This window comes from Schistocerca americana, chromosome 6 (genome assembly GCF_021461395.2).
Source record: "Schistocerca americana isolate TAMUIC-IGC-003095 chromosome 6, iqSchAmer2.1, whole genome shotgun sequence".
In the NCBI taxonomy this organism is placed as follows: Eukaryota; Metazoa; Arthropoda; class Insecta; order Orthoptera; family Acrididae; genus Schistocerca; species Schistocerca americana.
In genome coordinates, this window is record NC_060124.1 from 11,927,720 (window position 1) to 11,945,392 (window position 17,673).

A 17,673-nucleotide genomic window follows, 5' to 3' on the forward strand; every position below is an offset into this window, starting at 1 on the left:
TGTTTAACCAGAAACGATCTTCCTTATTGTCTCTGTGGCATTACAGAATGAGAGGACTGGAGGGACAGGAGAGGGAGTGTGATCAATGACTATACTTCGAGGGGTCTCTAGATACATGATTCGGTGAGATAACAGTCTAAAAAAGGCATAATCGTGATAGCCCCGGTACGGCGACCGTTTTTATCCTGCGAGGATGTCCCATATAGCTACCACATTCCACTGCACTTGTAGGTGTAAGTGCTGCGGTGTTCGTCGCCGCCGTCGAGGAATGTGCGACGCAGCGTGGTCTGTGGTGAGCTGAAATTGTTTTAAAGTCATTGTTCGTCGTTAACTCGGCGATAAAAGGATATCTTCCTGGAAGGTCAGCAGGTGGCAGGTTTATCTGCAAGGCCTGTCCCTGTCCGTGAAGAGTTACGCCGATAGCTGTGTCAGGGCCGTCCGCGTGCGGCAGCGACCAGCATAAGGCCCAGTGTCCGACCGGCCACACACACACTGCAGCCATGGAGGCGGTGCTGGCCGTTCTGGTGGCCACGGCCGCTTTGACGGCGGCGTCTCGCTTCGGAATGCCGTATGGGCGAGCCGCTTCTCCAGGTAACTGCTCTTTCTGCTGTGGCTGCCGCCTGCGTTTCCTGCCAATATTATTGTGCTGTGGGCTTGGCGACCGAGTATGTATGCGATAATATAATTTAAAATTACTTTCTAATACACACTGATGAGCCAAAAGATTATGACCACCTATTTAATAGCTCTGGAAGGCAGTTCGGGAGCGGCGTGGATTCGACGAGCCGCTGGTAAGTTTGTGGTAACAGATGTCTATGTACAGGTTACGCAGTTACCGTCAGTTCTCAGTCTACAGAGTCCCAGCTGTGTCCACTGGAGTTGAGACTAGATCACACTGGTAGCCGAGACATCAACGGTAGTTGAGTATCATTCTCTTCAAACCACTGTAGCACGGCTATGACCTTATGAAAGACAGATGGTTGGTTCAAATGGCTCTGAGCACAATGGGACTCAACTGCTGAGGTCATTAGTCCTCTAGAACTGAGAACTAGTTAAACCTAACTAACCTAAGGACATCACAAACATCCATGCCCGAGGCAGGATTCGAACCTGCGACCGTAGCGGTCTTGCGGTTCCAGACTGCAGCGCCTTTAACCACACGGAAAGACAGATATCCCACTGGAAAGTGCCATCGCCATCGAAGAAGACATCGAGCAAGAAATGGCGCGGGTGGTCCCCAAAGATGATCAATTACCCCAAAACTGTCATGACCCTCACTAGCCTCTGTAGCGCGATCAATGTTTTGAACAGCTCTGACCGTGGGTGACGGCGTACCAGGACACGAAAGTAGACCTAGTGTAATGAGAAACGTGATTCATCCCACCAGACGATGCGTTTTCGTTGATCCACGGTCCAATCTCAATGATACTGTGCCCACTGAAATAGTAACTGACGATTACGTCTACCAAAAATGTTTCGCCTGTTCATACTAGGCCTCTTCAGTGGTCTATAACACAAAGAAAATGATTTAACACAAATATTTTGATAGGAGTGATGTCGCGATTACATGCAGCTCATTTAACTTATCTAAATGTTTACGAATATAGGGTGCTGCAGAAGGAATTGCCAGTATTCAGGGACATGACAGGAAAGACCATTTGAAGCAAAGAAATTCACTGTTGGATACATTGGCTTCCGAGATAGAACACATTTAATGTACATTATTATTTATTTTATGCATTACTCGATACATTGTCAGGCTTACAAATCCATACATGTACAACTGCTAGTAAACATTAAAACATGCGATTTAATAAGTATTAAATGAAACATAAGTATTTTTCACACATTCATGTCTAAGCATTATCGCACAAGTCCCATTACAGCTCTTGTACAGTTCACAAAAAATGTTCAAATATATCACCACAAACTTCATTGTGTTTGTGAGCTCTTTGAGGAAAACGTTGTGTTTCATATCTGAGTGAACTGCGCTACCACGATACGACCACGCAATTCATCTCGCGTATTCAACTTCCTTTTGTACACGTCAGACGTCCTCCAGCCCCATCAACAAAAATCTAATTATGTAAGGTCTGGCGAGGGAGGGAGGGAGGGAAGGAAATTTTTATTTATTTCCTTTTTAATGTGAACTGTGATTTCGTTTGAATATTGTTCTTCAGTTGTCGCTCTTTTCGTCATTTTGTATATTATGACCTTCTATATAAAATATTCTTCCTGAATAGATCATATTGCCTCTCTTTTGCTTTTATGGCATAAGACTGCCATAAAACGCTCAGTTGCAAAAGACCGAATTTTTTTCTTATCTGTATGGTAAAACATAATTGGAACAGCAACCGAGGAAAAATGGCTGCAGATATTAACAATATCCATACTGTCGTTCATCTTCTGTGGGCTGACTCACATAAAAATTAAATATTTCCGGACATGCTGGTTAGCATTTCAGTTTGCTGAAAGACTGGTGTTACAATGCGGACATCAGACATTGCATAACACCAGATATTGCGCACCAGAACAGCAGTCTTGAGATCATGCAACAATAGTGACGTGGATGGTTACGACGCGTGTTCTGTGACATCTGCTTCTCTCCCTTGCTCAACAAACGTAAAGACACAGCGATGTGCTCGGGACAGAGTACGCGAGAGACGCGCATGCACAGACATGTGACAGCAACCGACTGGTACACTGAAATCATTGTTTCCAGCATTTTGAATAATGGGAAATGCTCATTTTTTTCAACAAGCGTCAAATCCGTGTCATAAATATTTTTCCGGGCTAGTTTTATTTTTCTTATCTTGTGTTACCACCGACTGCGTTTCAGGTAATACAGTAAGGCAGAAAAAGCACGTGTTATAGAAGAAGTCTTGCCAGTTGCCAGTGGTGACTATACAAATGGGTATGTCTACGTTTGACATTACCTTCCACCCCTATAATGAAGGCTGTAGTTTTCTCTTCTGTTGTCTCCATTCAAAGAAAAGGACTGGTACGAGATAACGGCTTTACAACTTAATTACCTACAATTACAAGTTTAATTACCTACAAATTACTCACTCTTTCGAAGTTATAAAAGAATGAAATGTTTCCAGGTGAAGAAGCAGACTCTAGAACAAATCGAGAGAATTATGTAATCGCTAGCCGGGATCGAATACGTGCACTTCAAAACTTACTTCTGCACTGACAGTAATGTTGGCGCATACCCCGAAAAAAAAAAGTATAAGCAGTTCTGTAGCATAGAGAAAAACTGATTGCCTCCGTCTAAATTATTGACCTCTAAATATGTATAACGGTACTTCTGTGCAACTGTCCAGCATCTCGTCGTCTCGTATAGCGTCGACTTACATTACACGCTGAAAGAAAATATACTGATGTGCCAGTACACGCAATGTACGCCGTACGCCGCTTAATAGGTTACAAAAAGGCGGGATTGTGACCAAGGGAACGATAGGGTGGGATGTGGAAAAACGTTTCCAACTCTTAGTAGGTCTATGTATGGAGCAGAAAGAATAGCAAAACAAAAGGTCTACCAATTACTGTATATGCGTTAATTTTAGCAGACGAGGCCAACAGCTGAAGATAAACACTGTGTCCCCATGCGTCATTAGGTACAAACCATACAAAGTTATACATTAACCGTAGTTAGAACAATCAAGATTGTAGATTAACCTAACTAGATCTGTAAGTTAGTATGAAAAACATAGTTTGCTAATCACCGTAAAGATGACAAATTGATTTGCAGACAGGCCTAGTGAAAAGGCTACTACTTATTTAGCTTTCAGCCAAAGCCTCCTTCAGAAAAGAAATCACACATTCACAGAGCAAGCATACCTCATGCATAAATGATCGCAATGTCTGGCAGCTCAGAACAGAATGAAACTGCCACGTTGAGCAGCAGTCTGGTTCTGGGCAGGGAAGGGGGGCGAATGGCAGGGTATGGGTGGGGGGAGAGGGGAGTGGTGTGGAGTGTGCAGGGGTTAGATGGAGGCATGTCAAGACTGCCAGGCACAGCATCGGAAGGCTGTGGGGTGAGGGAGTAGGCAGGAGGTGCATGGGGGGAGAGGAAAAGGGGAAGGTACTGGAATAGGGGGCGAAGAGCGGATGGATTGACCAGTCGAGTCACTTACTTATCCTGCCCCATCAGAGGATCAGGCCAACTATGAAAGCAGCCATGTCACACACCAGCTCTGCTGCAGTCATAGCACAACTATTTTTATTGATACAACTTCCAACCAGCAGTTCACCAGGAAGAACAGCCGCCACCAAACTATGAACAACAAGCAACTGGACGTAATGTGCTTGATTTCAATGGCCACTGGCATCCTCCCTTCTGCCCTCAGCTTTTTTGAACTGGCCAAATGGGTTTTATCGCAATATATTTCCATTCCTGTAACTATCGTGGCCTCAGCCTATGCTAGTCTACTGTCCTACAACCTCCACCCAACAGTTTCCGCCCTCTGTCCTATTATCTCCTTCCTATTCACCCTCATTGTGTTCCAGCCTCTGACAATGCAACCACCCACCTTTCCCCTTCCCCGCTCTTCTCCCTTTCCCCTCCCTGTATGACCCCTCCCCAGCTCCTTACCCTACGGTCTCCTAGTGCTGCAACTGGCAGTCTTGTTACGCCTCCATGTAGTGCCTGCGCACTCCATCAGACAGCAGTCTTCTCTCCCCCACCCATAACCTACTACCTCTCCCTCTCCTCTGTCCCACTCCACATTGTCACTCAACATACAGTTGCATTCTGGGTCGAGATGCCAGAGATGGCCATTGTGTGTGCATGAAATGTGCTTGCTTGATGAATGTATGTGTGTTTTATTTTCTGAAGATGGATTTGGCTGGAGGCTAAATGCATAAAAATCTTTTCATTGTACCTGTCTGTAACCCAGTGTGTCGTCATCTTTACGGTCAGTAGCAATCTATCCTTTCTAAAATATTGTTGACATTTCAACCTGCAGTTTCCGTTGTTTGATTCTGTAGACAGTAATGTTATGCAAACACATTGCCGCCTTTCAACATGTCAATGGATTTTTAATACTATCTAACTTTCCTTTCAGTATAGTCATTGAAATGGTATCGTCTGCTGCGAAATGTAAAATGTCTGTTGTATCATTAGTTTTATCCCTTGTGACTTGCACTTGCTGTAAGAGACATGTATACTTCATTCCTGGACCACTACCGTTACTCATTGGAATTGATCCTGTTCAAAATGGTTCAAATGGCTCTAAGCACTATGGAACTTAACATCTGAGGTCAGCATTTACCTAGACTTAGAACTACTTAAACCTAACTAACCTAAGAACATCACACACATCCATCCCCGAGGCAGGATTAGAACCTACGATCGTAGCAGCAGTGCGGTTCCGGACTGAAGCGCCTAGAACTGCTCGGCCACAGCTGCCGGCTGATCCTGTTCTCTCAACCTTCCGCTCTGTCAGATTCCCTAGAAGAAGACGTTTCTTCGCAGGACTACAGTTGCTTTCATTCACGTCGCTAGCTTTCCTTACATCGTTATCCTCTTGTACCTATCACATAGCATGAACTTGCGAAACATTAATTTCTGCATAGGCTTTTCCAACTGGACTTGCACTGCCAGATATTTTTCTCTGAATCTCAATCACACTTTGTCACTATTCTCTACTGACTTGTCTACTGTCCATATACGCTCTCTCTCTGCTGGTACTAGGTTTCTTTGTTTCACTCATTTCCTATGTGGAATTGCGACGTGCATCACCTATCGCTACTTTGTTTGCACAACTTTTCATTAGTTTCTTCTCGAAGATATTTTCGATCCTTGGGAAAATCTCTTCGCATCTCTGCAAATTGCAACATCATGTACTCTCATTTTACTGTTTGTTTTTAATCTAACACTTCAGTTAACAGGGATGATTCATTAGTTTCTCGAATGAAAACAGAACGATGGGGTATGCTACTACTCTCACTATAATTCCTTGTAGAACCATTCTACTTCCTGACGCCCCAGTGGAGTGTTGCATTTTCTGGTATAATTCCTGTATCTGATCTCAAATATCATGAAACAATTTTAATATTTTACTCTGCTGTTCTGCCTGACCAATTATGTTAAAGAAAGACTCAAGATTCCCACAAAATTGAACCAGAACAACACAATGCCGTTACGCGATTCTGAGATAAGAGAAATAACACAGAATGTCACAAGTGAAATAATATTTGAAATCAGATGCACAACCAGCCGCCGTCGTGTTCTAATGGATAGAGCACCAGAGTCCAGGCGTGGAGCTCGTGAGTTTAATCCCGTGTAGCAAGTGTCTATTTTTACTCGTTCCATTATGTCTCGGACGGCTCCAGGTCCACTCAGCCTGCTGTCAGAATACCGGGTATCTTCATAGTGGGTAAAAGGTAGGCGTGACGACGGATTCACCACCCACATCCTCCTGGTGCCATGATGAAGGAAAGGCTGCACTCTGTCTGCAGTCAGGCCAGAATTTGATTCATGGATTAACGTCACAGACTTAAGCCGTCGGCACATGGTCCCTGCTTTTGGACGTCACCGTTCAGGGTGCCTGGTTCAACGTACAGCTGATCGCTCAGAAACGGCGCGTCTTGTGCATACACTACGTGATCAAAAGTATCCCACTACAAGTACTATGATAGTTAGGCGGAAGGTGAGAGAATTTGGATTTCATGGTCGAGCGGTTGCTCATAAGCCACACATCACGCCGGTAAATGTCAAACGATGCATCGCTTGGTGTAAGGAGCGTAAAAATTGGACCATTGAACAGTGGAAAAACGTTGTGTTGAGTGACGAATCACGGTACACAATGTGGCGATCCGATGGCAGGGTGTGGGTATGGCAAATGACCGGTGAACGGCATCTGCCGGCGTGTACAGTGCCATCAGTAAAATTCGGAGACGGTGGTGTTTTGGTGTGGTCGCGTTTTTCATGGAGGGGGCTTGCACCAGTTGTTGTTTTGCGTGGCACTATCACAACACAGGCCTACATTGATGTTTTAACCACTTTATTGCTTCCCACTGTTGAAGAGCCATGTCACTGTAGAAGAGCCGGCCGCCATGTCATCGTCGGCCCACAGTTGTTACTTGGTGGGGATATGGAGGGGCACGTGGTCAGCACTCCGCTCTCCCGACCGTACGTCAGTTTCCGAGACCAGAGCCACTACTTCTGAATCAAGTAGCTCCTCAGTTTGCCTCAGAAGGTCTGAGTGCACCCCGCTTGCCAACTGCACTCGGCAGACCAGATGATCACCCATCCAAGTGATAGCCCAGCCCGACAGTGCTTAACTTCGGTGATCGGACAGGAACCGGTGTTACTACTGCGACAAGGCCGATGGCCAAGTCAGCCTAAAATTGTCACAAATCAAAACATACTTTTGTACTTGATTAGACGTATCAAGTTAACATGAATAAAAGTAAGTTGATCATGCCATGGATATAGGGCTGACGTCCGCTGCATGTCTGACTCTTTCATCATTTGCTACATCCTCCTTGAACAATGGCGTCCCACCCCCACTGCTAACCGTTCTGTGCTGCAAAGACGTCAGACCATTCACGTTAAGATTATTAATGTTTCTCATACTATAATGGCATAAACAGATGTGTCCAGTGAAGGCACTTTCAGAGCGATACATGACAAAATTCCTCCTACTTCCTAACTCTGAAAGCCCGTAATTTCAGGATGGACTGTTTTTCCTTTCTTGTTCTGCATTTCTTGGACCAGGCTAGCAGCTACCAGACCGTAGCTGATGTGTCTGTCCCTGCAGACTAAGCCATATTTTTATGTTCGTCACTCTCAGTATTCTTACTCCAGCCTTCCAGAATTTCAGATGCCGCAATCTGCACTTCCATTGTGTTTACTTGGATATTTGTGTGCATCTACTCCTTCCACTGTGACAATGGCTGCTCACGTCTTCATGAATCCAGATCATTAAACTCAGTTAAAATTTGAAAATCTCGTGAGCCCTAGCTCGAATCACGATGCTGTTTTCACCAATCTCACTTTCATACACTCTCACATCCATCTGTATATGTTTCCAGCTGATTCCTTATCTCTGTCTACCAAGTTATTAATACTGGGATGGGTGTCTGATGCCGCGCCTCAACCTGACGCAAAATAAATTTTGGAATTTGAAACTCAGCTGATAATAATGTCAATGAAATTCTTAGAAGCTTGAATCAAAGGATCTTATGTCAGAAATACTAGCTGGAGGGAATGTGTGTACGCACGTGAGAGAGCTCCTACTATGAAAGACATGTGTCTGCTGTTATATAGATGATATAAACGTTATTGTACGACCACTTCAAATACAACATTTACTAAGTGCCTGACAGCTCCGTTCTCAGGAAAGGAAATATACAGTGATGTGACAATTTTCGTAGGATATCTCGCAATATCGTGTCGAAACTCCTTTTGCCCGACATAGTGCAGCAGCTCGATGTGGTATGGACTCAACAAACCGTTGGAAGTCTCGCGTAGAAGCAGTGAGCTATATTGCGTTTATGGCCACCCATAATTGCGAAAGTGTTGCTGGTGCAGGATTTTGTGCATGAACTGAGCTCACAACTATGTCGTGTAAATGTTCGATGGGATTCTTGACGGGGATCAGAGTGACAAAATCATTCACTCAAATTGTCTGTTCTTCAAAGCAATCGCTAACCATTGTGCCCCGGTGACATGGCGCATTGTGATCTACAAGCATTCCATCGTTGATTGGGAACGTCAATTTGATGAATGGCTGCAAATGGTCACAGGGTAGCTGAACATAACCATTTACAGTCAATGATCGGTTCATTTGGTCCAGAGGATCCACTCTATTCCATGTAAACACAGCCCACACTATTATGGAGACATCACCAGCATGCACAGTACCTTGTTCACAACTTTGGTCCGGCCGGCCAGGGTGGCCGAGCGGTTCTAGGTGCTTCATCTGGAACCGGGTGACCGCTCCAGTCGCAGGTTCGAATCCTGCCTCTGGCATGGATGTGTGTGATGTCCTTAGCTTAGTTAGGTTTAAGTACACTCCAGGAAATGGAAAAAAGAACACATTGACACCGGTGTGTCAGACCCACCATACTTGCTCCGGACACTGCGAGAGGGCTGTAGAAGCAATGATCACACGCACGGCACAGCGGACACACCAGGAACCGCGGTGTTGGCCGTCGAATGGCGCTAGCTGCGCAGCATTTGTGCACCGCCGCCGTCAGTGTCAGCCAGTTTGCCGTGGCATACGGAGCTCCATCGCAGTCTTTAACACTGGTAGCATGCCGCGACAGCGTGGACGTGAACCGTATGTGCAGTTGACGGACTTTGAGCGAGGGCATATAGTGGGCATGCGGGAGGCCGGGTGGACATACCGCCGAATTGCTCAACACGTGGGGCGAGAGGTCTCCACAGTACATCGATGTTGTCGCCAGTGGTCGGCGGAAGGTGCACGTGCCCGTCGACCTGGGACCGGACCGCAGCAACGCACGGATGCACGCCAAGACCGTAGGATCCTACGCAGTGCCGTAGGGGACCGCACCGCCACTTCCCAGCAAATTAGGGACACTGTTGCTCCTGGGGTATCGGCGAGGACCATTCGCAACCGTCTCCATGAAGCTGGGCTACGGTCCCGCACACCGTTAGGCCGTCTTCCGCTCACGCCCCAACATCGTGCAGCCCGCCTCCAGTGGTGTCGCGACGGGCGTGAATGGAGGGACGAATGGAGACGTGTCGTCTTCAGCGATGAGAGTCGCTTCTGCCTTGGTGCCAATGATGGTCGTATGCGTGTTTGGCGCCGTGCAGGTGAGCGCCACAATCAGGACTGCATACGACCGAGGCACACAGGGCCAACACCCGGTATCATGATGTGGGGAGCGATCTCCTACACTGGCCGTACACCACTGGTGATCGTCGAGGGGACACTGAATAGTGCACGGTACATCCAAACCGTCATCGAACCCATCGTTCTACCATTCCTAGACCGGCAAGGGAACTTGCTGTTCCAACAGGACAATGCACGTCCGCATGTATGCCGTGCCACCCAACGTGCTCTAGAAGGTGTAAGTCAACTACCCTGGCCAGCAAGATCTCCGGATCTGTCCCCCATTGAGCATGTTTGGGACTGGATGAAGCGTCGTCTCACGCGGTCTGCACGTCCAGCACGAACGCTGGTCCAACTGAGGCGCCAGGTGGAAATGGCATGGCAAGCCGTTCCACAGGACTACATCCAGCATCTCTACGATCGTCTCCATGGGAGAATAGCAGCCTGCATTGCTGCGAAAGGTGGATATACACTGTACTAGTGCCGACATTGTGCATGCTCTGTTGCCTGTGTCTATGTGCCTGTGGTTCTGTCAGTGTGATCATGTGATGTATCTGACCCCAGGAATGTGTCAATAAAGTTTCCCCTTCCTGGGACAATGAATTCACGGTGTTCTTATTTCAATTTCCAGGAGTGTAGTTCTAAGTTCTAGTGGACTGATGACGTCAGATGTTAAGTCCCATAGCGCTCAGTGCCATTTGAACCATTTGAACAACTTGGGTCCATGACTTCGTGGAGTCTTGCCGCATTCGGACACTAGCATAGCTCTCCCAACTGATATGGGGGCTCATCTGGCGAGGTCATAGTTGTCAGTCATCTAGTCCCGCCGATATGGTGAGGAACCCAGGAGAGGCACTGCAGGCAATGTCGTGTTGTTAACAAAGGCACTCTGGTCGGTTGTCTGCTGCCATAGCCCATTAATTCCAAATTTCGCCACACAGTCGGAACAGATACATTCACCTTACATCACCCATGGATCTCTACGGTTATGTACGCTAACGCCACTGTTCTCGGTCATTAAGCGATGGACTTCGGTCACTGATTTGCACCTGGTAAGAGGGTATGCCTGAAATTTGTGTATTCTCGGTATAGTCTTGACACTGTCGGTTTTAGAATATTGAATCCCCTAAAGATTTCCGAAATGGAATGTCTGATAGGTCTAACTTCAACAACCATTGCGTGTTCAAAGTCTGTTAATTGCCATCGTGAAGCCATAATCACGTCGGAAATTTTTTCACATGAATCAGCTGTGTACAAATGATAGCTCCGCCAATGCACTACCTTTACACACTTTGTGTGCGCGATACTATCACCATCTGTATATGTGCATATCGCTGTGACGTTTGTCATCTCACAAGGGAAACTCCCCATCGCGCTACCTTCAGATTTAGCAGTAAAATTGCTCAGAGACTAGCCTGTCAAAAACTGAACCAATGAAGCATGAAAATAAGAATAAGGCGTATTGAACTGGAGAAAAGATGCAAAGCAGAAACAGTGAACATACCAAGCTCAAGACGTGCAACATCGAGCGACTCCCGAGAACCACATCGAGGCTGTATGGTCGCGGTGTTGGACCGCAAAACGGGTGATCTGTATCCATACCTCTCTCTTCCTCCATTTTTTTCCGAATATTTATGAACTGCCAGATCAGTCGTTAGCATGATTGTTCTCCTTCTGTAGTCTCGAAAATTGTCATACTATACATTGCTTATAGCATATGATTCATATGGTAAGAACATTCAGCTGTGTTGCGGCTCACATTGGTGCCATTGGTAGGTTGGCATCGTGTAATAGGGATAGTCGCATCTCGTTTTCTTCTTGTGTTTACAGGTGCCACTACATTCGCTAGCGTTGTCTGTCTGCGAGTGGCAGCAGCAGCAGTTATCGATATCTAGTACGGTGGTACTATCTTTGGAGGGATGTCAAGTGTTTTCGGGGTCGGAGTGTGTCGGGGAGTTCAGTTGGGACGGAGGAGCAGTGCGGACCGGCCGCGGGGGGGGGGGGGGGGGGGGGGGCAGGCACTGCCACATCAAGGGGCTACAGTTGCGAGGGCCCCAACCTCGTTGTCCACCAGACCCAGAGAGTTTGAGCTGAGTGAACATTAACCCAGTAGTGAAGCCTATTACCCTCAACAGGCTGGCACCTTATTGCCAACTCACAAATGAGGTGGACCTTCCTCAACAGGCTGATCCCGGGGCACTGCCTCACTGCCATTAGAATCGGTCACCTGAAACAACAAAATAGCAAAGACAAATATCGTGTAACACTGGCAGAGTTACAATTTGAACCAACGGTAAATGTAATGGCAATATTACAATCATAATCACGCTCTGCTACCACTGAAACCTGGGTTATTAGGGGAAGGCATCATTCAGTGTGGATAGGGCCGTAATCAGATACCGTTGGTTGTTCAGTCTTTTTACAAATCACGTACACCTTATTTGGAAACAATTGCAAATAAAGTTGACAATAAGCAAAAACTATCAGATCTGACTTTAATGAGACAATGTCTAATTAAAATTTTTTTAAAACAAGTTGCTCTCACGACTGAAGGCCTTATTGACCAGAAATTCAAATTATCTCTCGGCTGAAGGCCCCAATAGTAATAACTCAAAAAACAATTTGACGGATGAAGACCTGGATAGCAAATTCTTAAGAACCAGTTTAAGTTCTCCAGAAGATACTAAAATATTTTTAAAGACAACCATCAAAATTTCACCACTAAGAGACAATATCCAATTAAAAATTCTTAAGACCAACTGCATCCACGGTTGAAGGCCTTATTGGCAAGAAATTCAAATTATTTGTCGGCTGGAGTCCCCAATAGTAATAACTCAAAAAACAATTTGACAGCTGAAGGCCTGGATAGCAAATTCTTGAGAAGCAATTAAACTTCTGAAAGCGATATTTAAAGAACGATCATCAACAATGCAGAGTTAAGATATTTTGTCTGATTAAAATTTCTTAAGACAAATTACACTCACGGCTGAAGGCGTTATTAACAAGGAATTCAAACTGTTTGTCGGCTGAAGGCCCTAACAGTAATAAATCAAAATTAAAATATTTTTGTTAAAAAATTTCTGACCAAACCAAGAGAGAAGTGGACCTCAGACAGTGCTCCAAGGATCGACTTGAGAAAGTCGCTCAACTTTGTAAACGATGAGGCAGGCAGCCAAGAGTTGTATCCACTTAAGCGGATGGTAACTCAAACCAGTGACAGTTTAAACGCAGACCAACACTCTTGCATAATCTACCTAACGTCTGATAGCCAATACAATGATGAAATAACCCAGGCAAGGCGGAACTGGGAGACAGCACTGCATCTTCAGAATCCAGTGCTTAGAATATCCAGAAGCTATGACCAAATTAGTCCAAAAGAAACAAAATATCCGAACCACAATCAAGGAGGCTATTGAACTACATGCCTTACCGGACAGCAGCGGCTAGTGCGACGAAAATACACTAACCTCCAGCTCAGGTGACTGGGGCGTTAATGGCCACTAGGCAGAAAAAATACTGCTGGTTGAACCTCACCAATAATAACACAAGGAATTCAATGATTAATAATAAGAAGTGGAAGACAGCTAATAAATTTGGCCAACTCCAAACACTCCACTCGTTGCTCTTCATCTCAGCGACCCTGTGAGCAGCAATGTGTGAACAAACGGCGTGATCTCAAAATAGTGGAGGTGCCACTACTGGGTTAATGTTCACTCAGCTCAAACGTCCTGGGTCTGGTGGACAACGAGGTTGTGGCCATCGCAACTGCAGCCCCTCGATCCGGCAGTGCCTGCGTGCTGCCAGCGGTCCAGGCATGTCCTCGCATTGCCTGACCTCACTGCTGCTCCGTCCCAACTGAACTCCCTGACATACTCCAAACTGGAAAACACTTGACGTCCCTCCAAAGATAGTACCAGCGTACTAACCGCTGCTGCTGCCACTCACGAACAGACAATGCTAGCAAACATAGTGGCGCCAGTAAACACAAGAAGAAGACGACACGCCACTATACCTATTACATGATGCCAACCTACCAACGGCACCAATGTGAGCCGCAACACGACTCAGATATATTACCATCGGAAGTAAATGTTATGAATAGTGAGAGTATGCTTGATGCCTCGTAGACCTCTCATAGAGGTGTAAGCTATGACACAACGAAGTAAAATAAGAGTCAAAGCTTCCAAAATGTAACGGAAGAGGCATAACATGTGGTACTTGTGTAGGGCAAATAGGAGGTACTTATATCGGGAAGTCCTTTCATTACACGTCGCTGTTGCAGACGGACGTTACATCACGATACAGACACACATCTGAATACAGCGAACAGACATGTCACAGACCGGAAGGCCAGTTCATAATTTTGTGCTAAGAAAGTGGGGCGTGAGTGAGTTTTGAACCCAGATTTCTCTCTAAGCAGTCCAACACCGTGACCACGTGACCACGAGGCCACAGTCGATTACAGTCTCTCGACGTTGCAGATGTTGACATTTGACCGTCCATTGTTTCCATTTTGCCTCTTTTTCGCACAGTTCAGTACACCTTCTTCCTGTTTTCGTGCTCCATCTTTGTTCAGTTTTTGATGGGCTGTCCAATGGCCCGTCTCACCACTAAATGTGAGGGGGCTGAGATGGGGAGTTTCCGTTGTCAGTGTGTAGTGTGTTCCTCTTCAGCCTTTGCCTCCGGGTTGCAAACAAAAGGGTAGGCGGCCGGTGTTGTCGGTTGCAGACGCGCCGGAGGGGTGCTGCCAGGACGGGGTGCCGGTGTGCTCGCAGCTGAGCCGGCGGCTGCGGATCCCCGACCTGGGCTGCGAGCTGCTGTGCCGCGCCCAGGGACACCTCGGCTCGCTGGGCTGCAGCTACCGCGCGCCAGTGCCCGCCTGCGGCTGCCGCAACGACGCCGCCCCCTCCACGGCGCCGCCTCCAGAGGCGGAGGCCGACTCCGCGGCGCAGCCGGAGCTGCGCATGCTCGGCACCAGAGTACCGGACCTCAGAACTCTGCCGCGCACGAGATTCTAATAAGGAACGTCGTCTTGTACCTGGCAGCATATATGTCGTCAAATGACAAAACTTATTTCATACGTTCAAATAACTTACGGGTTTGCTGCCGGGTGACGTCGTCGAACACCGCCGATATTTCGACAGGAGCACACCCTGCCATTCTCAAGGCACAAATGCAAGGAAGAAAAAATGTGCAAGCAAATTTAATACCTCGGTTCATAGAGGAGAAACAAGGAAGACACCACACACAGAACAAGTGTCAACACAACCAAAGATAACCAACATCAGAAATATCGCTAGTTACTATTAATCAACAGGTGGGGTAGCACTAACTCTGTCCCTCTGTTTTTTGATGAGAGACAGAACCGGATTCCAAACAGCATTTAAACAAAATCCTCCATTCTGTTAATAAGGTTGCTTGATAGTCTGATTTCAACAGCTTCCTTAATAACACTATCCCAATAGCTTGACGTGCAAGCCAGAATCTCCGTGTTGTTGTATTCCATAGGATGACCGGTGTCAAGGCAATGTTCGGCAATAGCGGATTTGCTCGGCTGTTGTAAGCGTGTGTGACGCTTATGTTCAATACACCGGTCTTCCACAGTCCTGATTGTCTGGCCAATATGTGACATGCCACAACTGCAAGGAATACGATAGACCCCAGCCTTACGCAAACCAAGATCATCTTTTACGGACGCCAACAGGGCCTTAATCTTAGAAGGTGGTCGAAAAACACATTTCACATCATATTTCCGCAAAATGCGGCCAATTCTGTTGGAGATGCTTCCTGCGTAAGGCAAAAAGGCCGTAGACTTAGGTGCCACTTCGTTGCTATCGTCACTCACCCGTTGCACAGAAGGCTGATGGGGCAACGCACGTTTGATCTGCCTCTCGCTATAACTATTCTGACGAAAGGTGACTTCGAGATGTGCTAGCTATGCTGCCAAACTTTCAGGGTCTGAGATAACGTGGGCCCTGTGAACCAAGGTGCGAAGTACTCCTTCACGCTGAGCTGGATGGTGACAACTATCAGCTCGCAGATACAAGTCAGTGTGGGTGGGCTTCCTATAAAAAGAATGTCCCAACGTACCATCAGACTTCCTTTTGACCAACACATCAAGGAAGGGAAGGCATCCATTCTTTTCCACCTCCATAGTGAACTGAATATTCGGCTGGATTGAATTCAGATGTTCCAAAAACCGGTTTCAATTCTCACCACCATGAGGCGAAACAACAAAAGTATCGTCTACATATCTGAAAAAACAGCCAGGTTTCAAGGTAGCTGACTCCAATGCACGTTCCTCAAAGTCCTCTGTAAACAAATTGGCCACAGTAGGTGACAACGGGCTTCCCCTTGCAACTCCATCAGTCTATTAGTAGTACTGACCATTGAATGAAAAGTAAGTGTAAGTCAGCACACGTCGAAACAAATTTGTTAACTCGACACCAAACTTAACCTCAATTAGCTGCAACAAATTCCTGTGGAATACAACAACACGGAGATTCTGGCTTGCACGTCCAGCTATTGGGATAGTGTTATTAAGGAAGCTGTTGAAATCAGACTATCAAGCAACCTTATTAACAGAGGTGGTGGGTTTTGTTTAAATGCTGCTTGGAATCCGGCTCTGTCACTCATCAAAAAACAGAGGGACAGAGTTAGTGCTACCTCACATGTTGATTAATAGTAACTATCGCTATTTCTGATGTTGGTTATCTTTGTTTGTGTTGACACTTGTTCTGTATGTGGTGTCTTCCTTGTTTCTTCTCTATGAACCGAGGTATTAAATTTGCTTGCACATTTTTTCTTCCCTGCATTTGTGCCTTGAGAATGGCAGGGTGTGCTCCTGTCGAAATATCGGCGGTGGTCGACGACGTCACCCGGCAGCAATCCCGTAAGTTATTTCAACATTCGATTCGCCGGGAAAAGTCAAGGTCTCACCTTATTTCATACGGTTTCAGCTCAGTAGATGAGACATTCAGCAGCTGTTAGTTTTGACTAATGAGAAACAATGTTGCTACATCTATTTATGTGTCATACTGAACTAAATGAGATGAACCTGCTTTAACATCCCAACCCAGCACTACATATCTCTTCAAACACCGTTCACCTTTCCTTAATAGCTACGGGTTGGCAATCGATTATCTGGCACTGGTGGCAATTAAAAATCTGTCCATTTTTAATAGGGCAATTAAATTTGAATAACAACCTCTATATCAGTTATTTAACTCAACAAAAGGATTCTATCATCCATGCTGAGCAAAGGCACTTTTTCTATCCTTTCTGCGTCCAAGCAGTAGCGTAGTGTGAAGTCTACTTTTTTTTTGCTTGTTTAAATTGTTTTTGGGAAATACTTCACGAGCTCTTACAAACTTCAGCTACACTGACGAAACTCAGCAGAGCTACCTGATCAATTGAAATCTAAATTGCTGTAAAAATCCTTAAAGAAGAATGCACACTGTATTATGGTAATTATTAAACAGATGTTAAAAATACTGTCAGGTTGCTCAAAAATATTCACTTGTTTTTGTGAATTTCTTTATTGTTGAAAATTTTGTATTTGTGGGGACCCACAGCTTTCAGATGCTTAATAAACGTAAACATGGTCCGTAGTAGGTTGTAATACGATGTTCATTTAATCGTGCGATTAGCTAATTTCGACTAGGCGTCATTGTCAAGCACATTTTTAATATCTGTATTTGTCTCCTTCATTACTTGTAATTAAGAATGATTTGAAAATGACTTGAAATACAGATAATGTGCTTCATAATGACGCTTAGTCGTCCTTACAGAGGACGCAATTTAATAAGACACCGAAATGAATTTCACTGGAGTTCTTGCTAATAATAATCGCTTCACTGCAACA

General features: G+C 45.7%; 1 protein-coding gene across 2 annotated transcripts; it reads left to right on the plus strand.

The window, feature by feature from the left end:
- Positions 1–431: 431 nt before the first annotated feature.
- Positions 432–17,419, plus strand: LOC124619625. 2 transcript variants are annotated; one of them, XR_006980103.1, is made up of 3 exons: positions 432–591; positions 14,538–14,879; positions 16,707–17,419. XR_006980103.1 is itself a non-coding variant. In XM_047146135.1 (2 exons), the coding sequence occupies exons 1-2, from the start codon at positions 501–503 to the stop codon at positions 14,825–14,827; spliced, it is 381 nt and encodes a 126-aa protein (XP_047002091.1). In that variant the 5' UTR covers positions 432–500; the 3' UTR covers positions 14,828–14,997. The 2 variants fall into 2 exon arrangements, 1 of the variants encoding a protein (XP_047002091.1); XM_047146135.1 differs by lacking the exon at positions 16,707–17,419 and having other exon boundaries at positions 14,538–14,997.
- Positions 17,420–17,673: the final 254 nt, after the last annotated feature.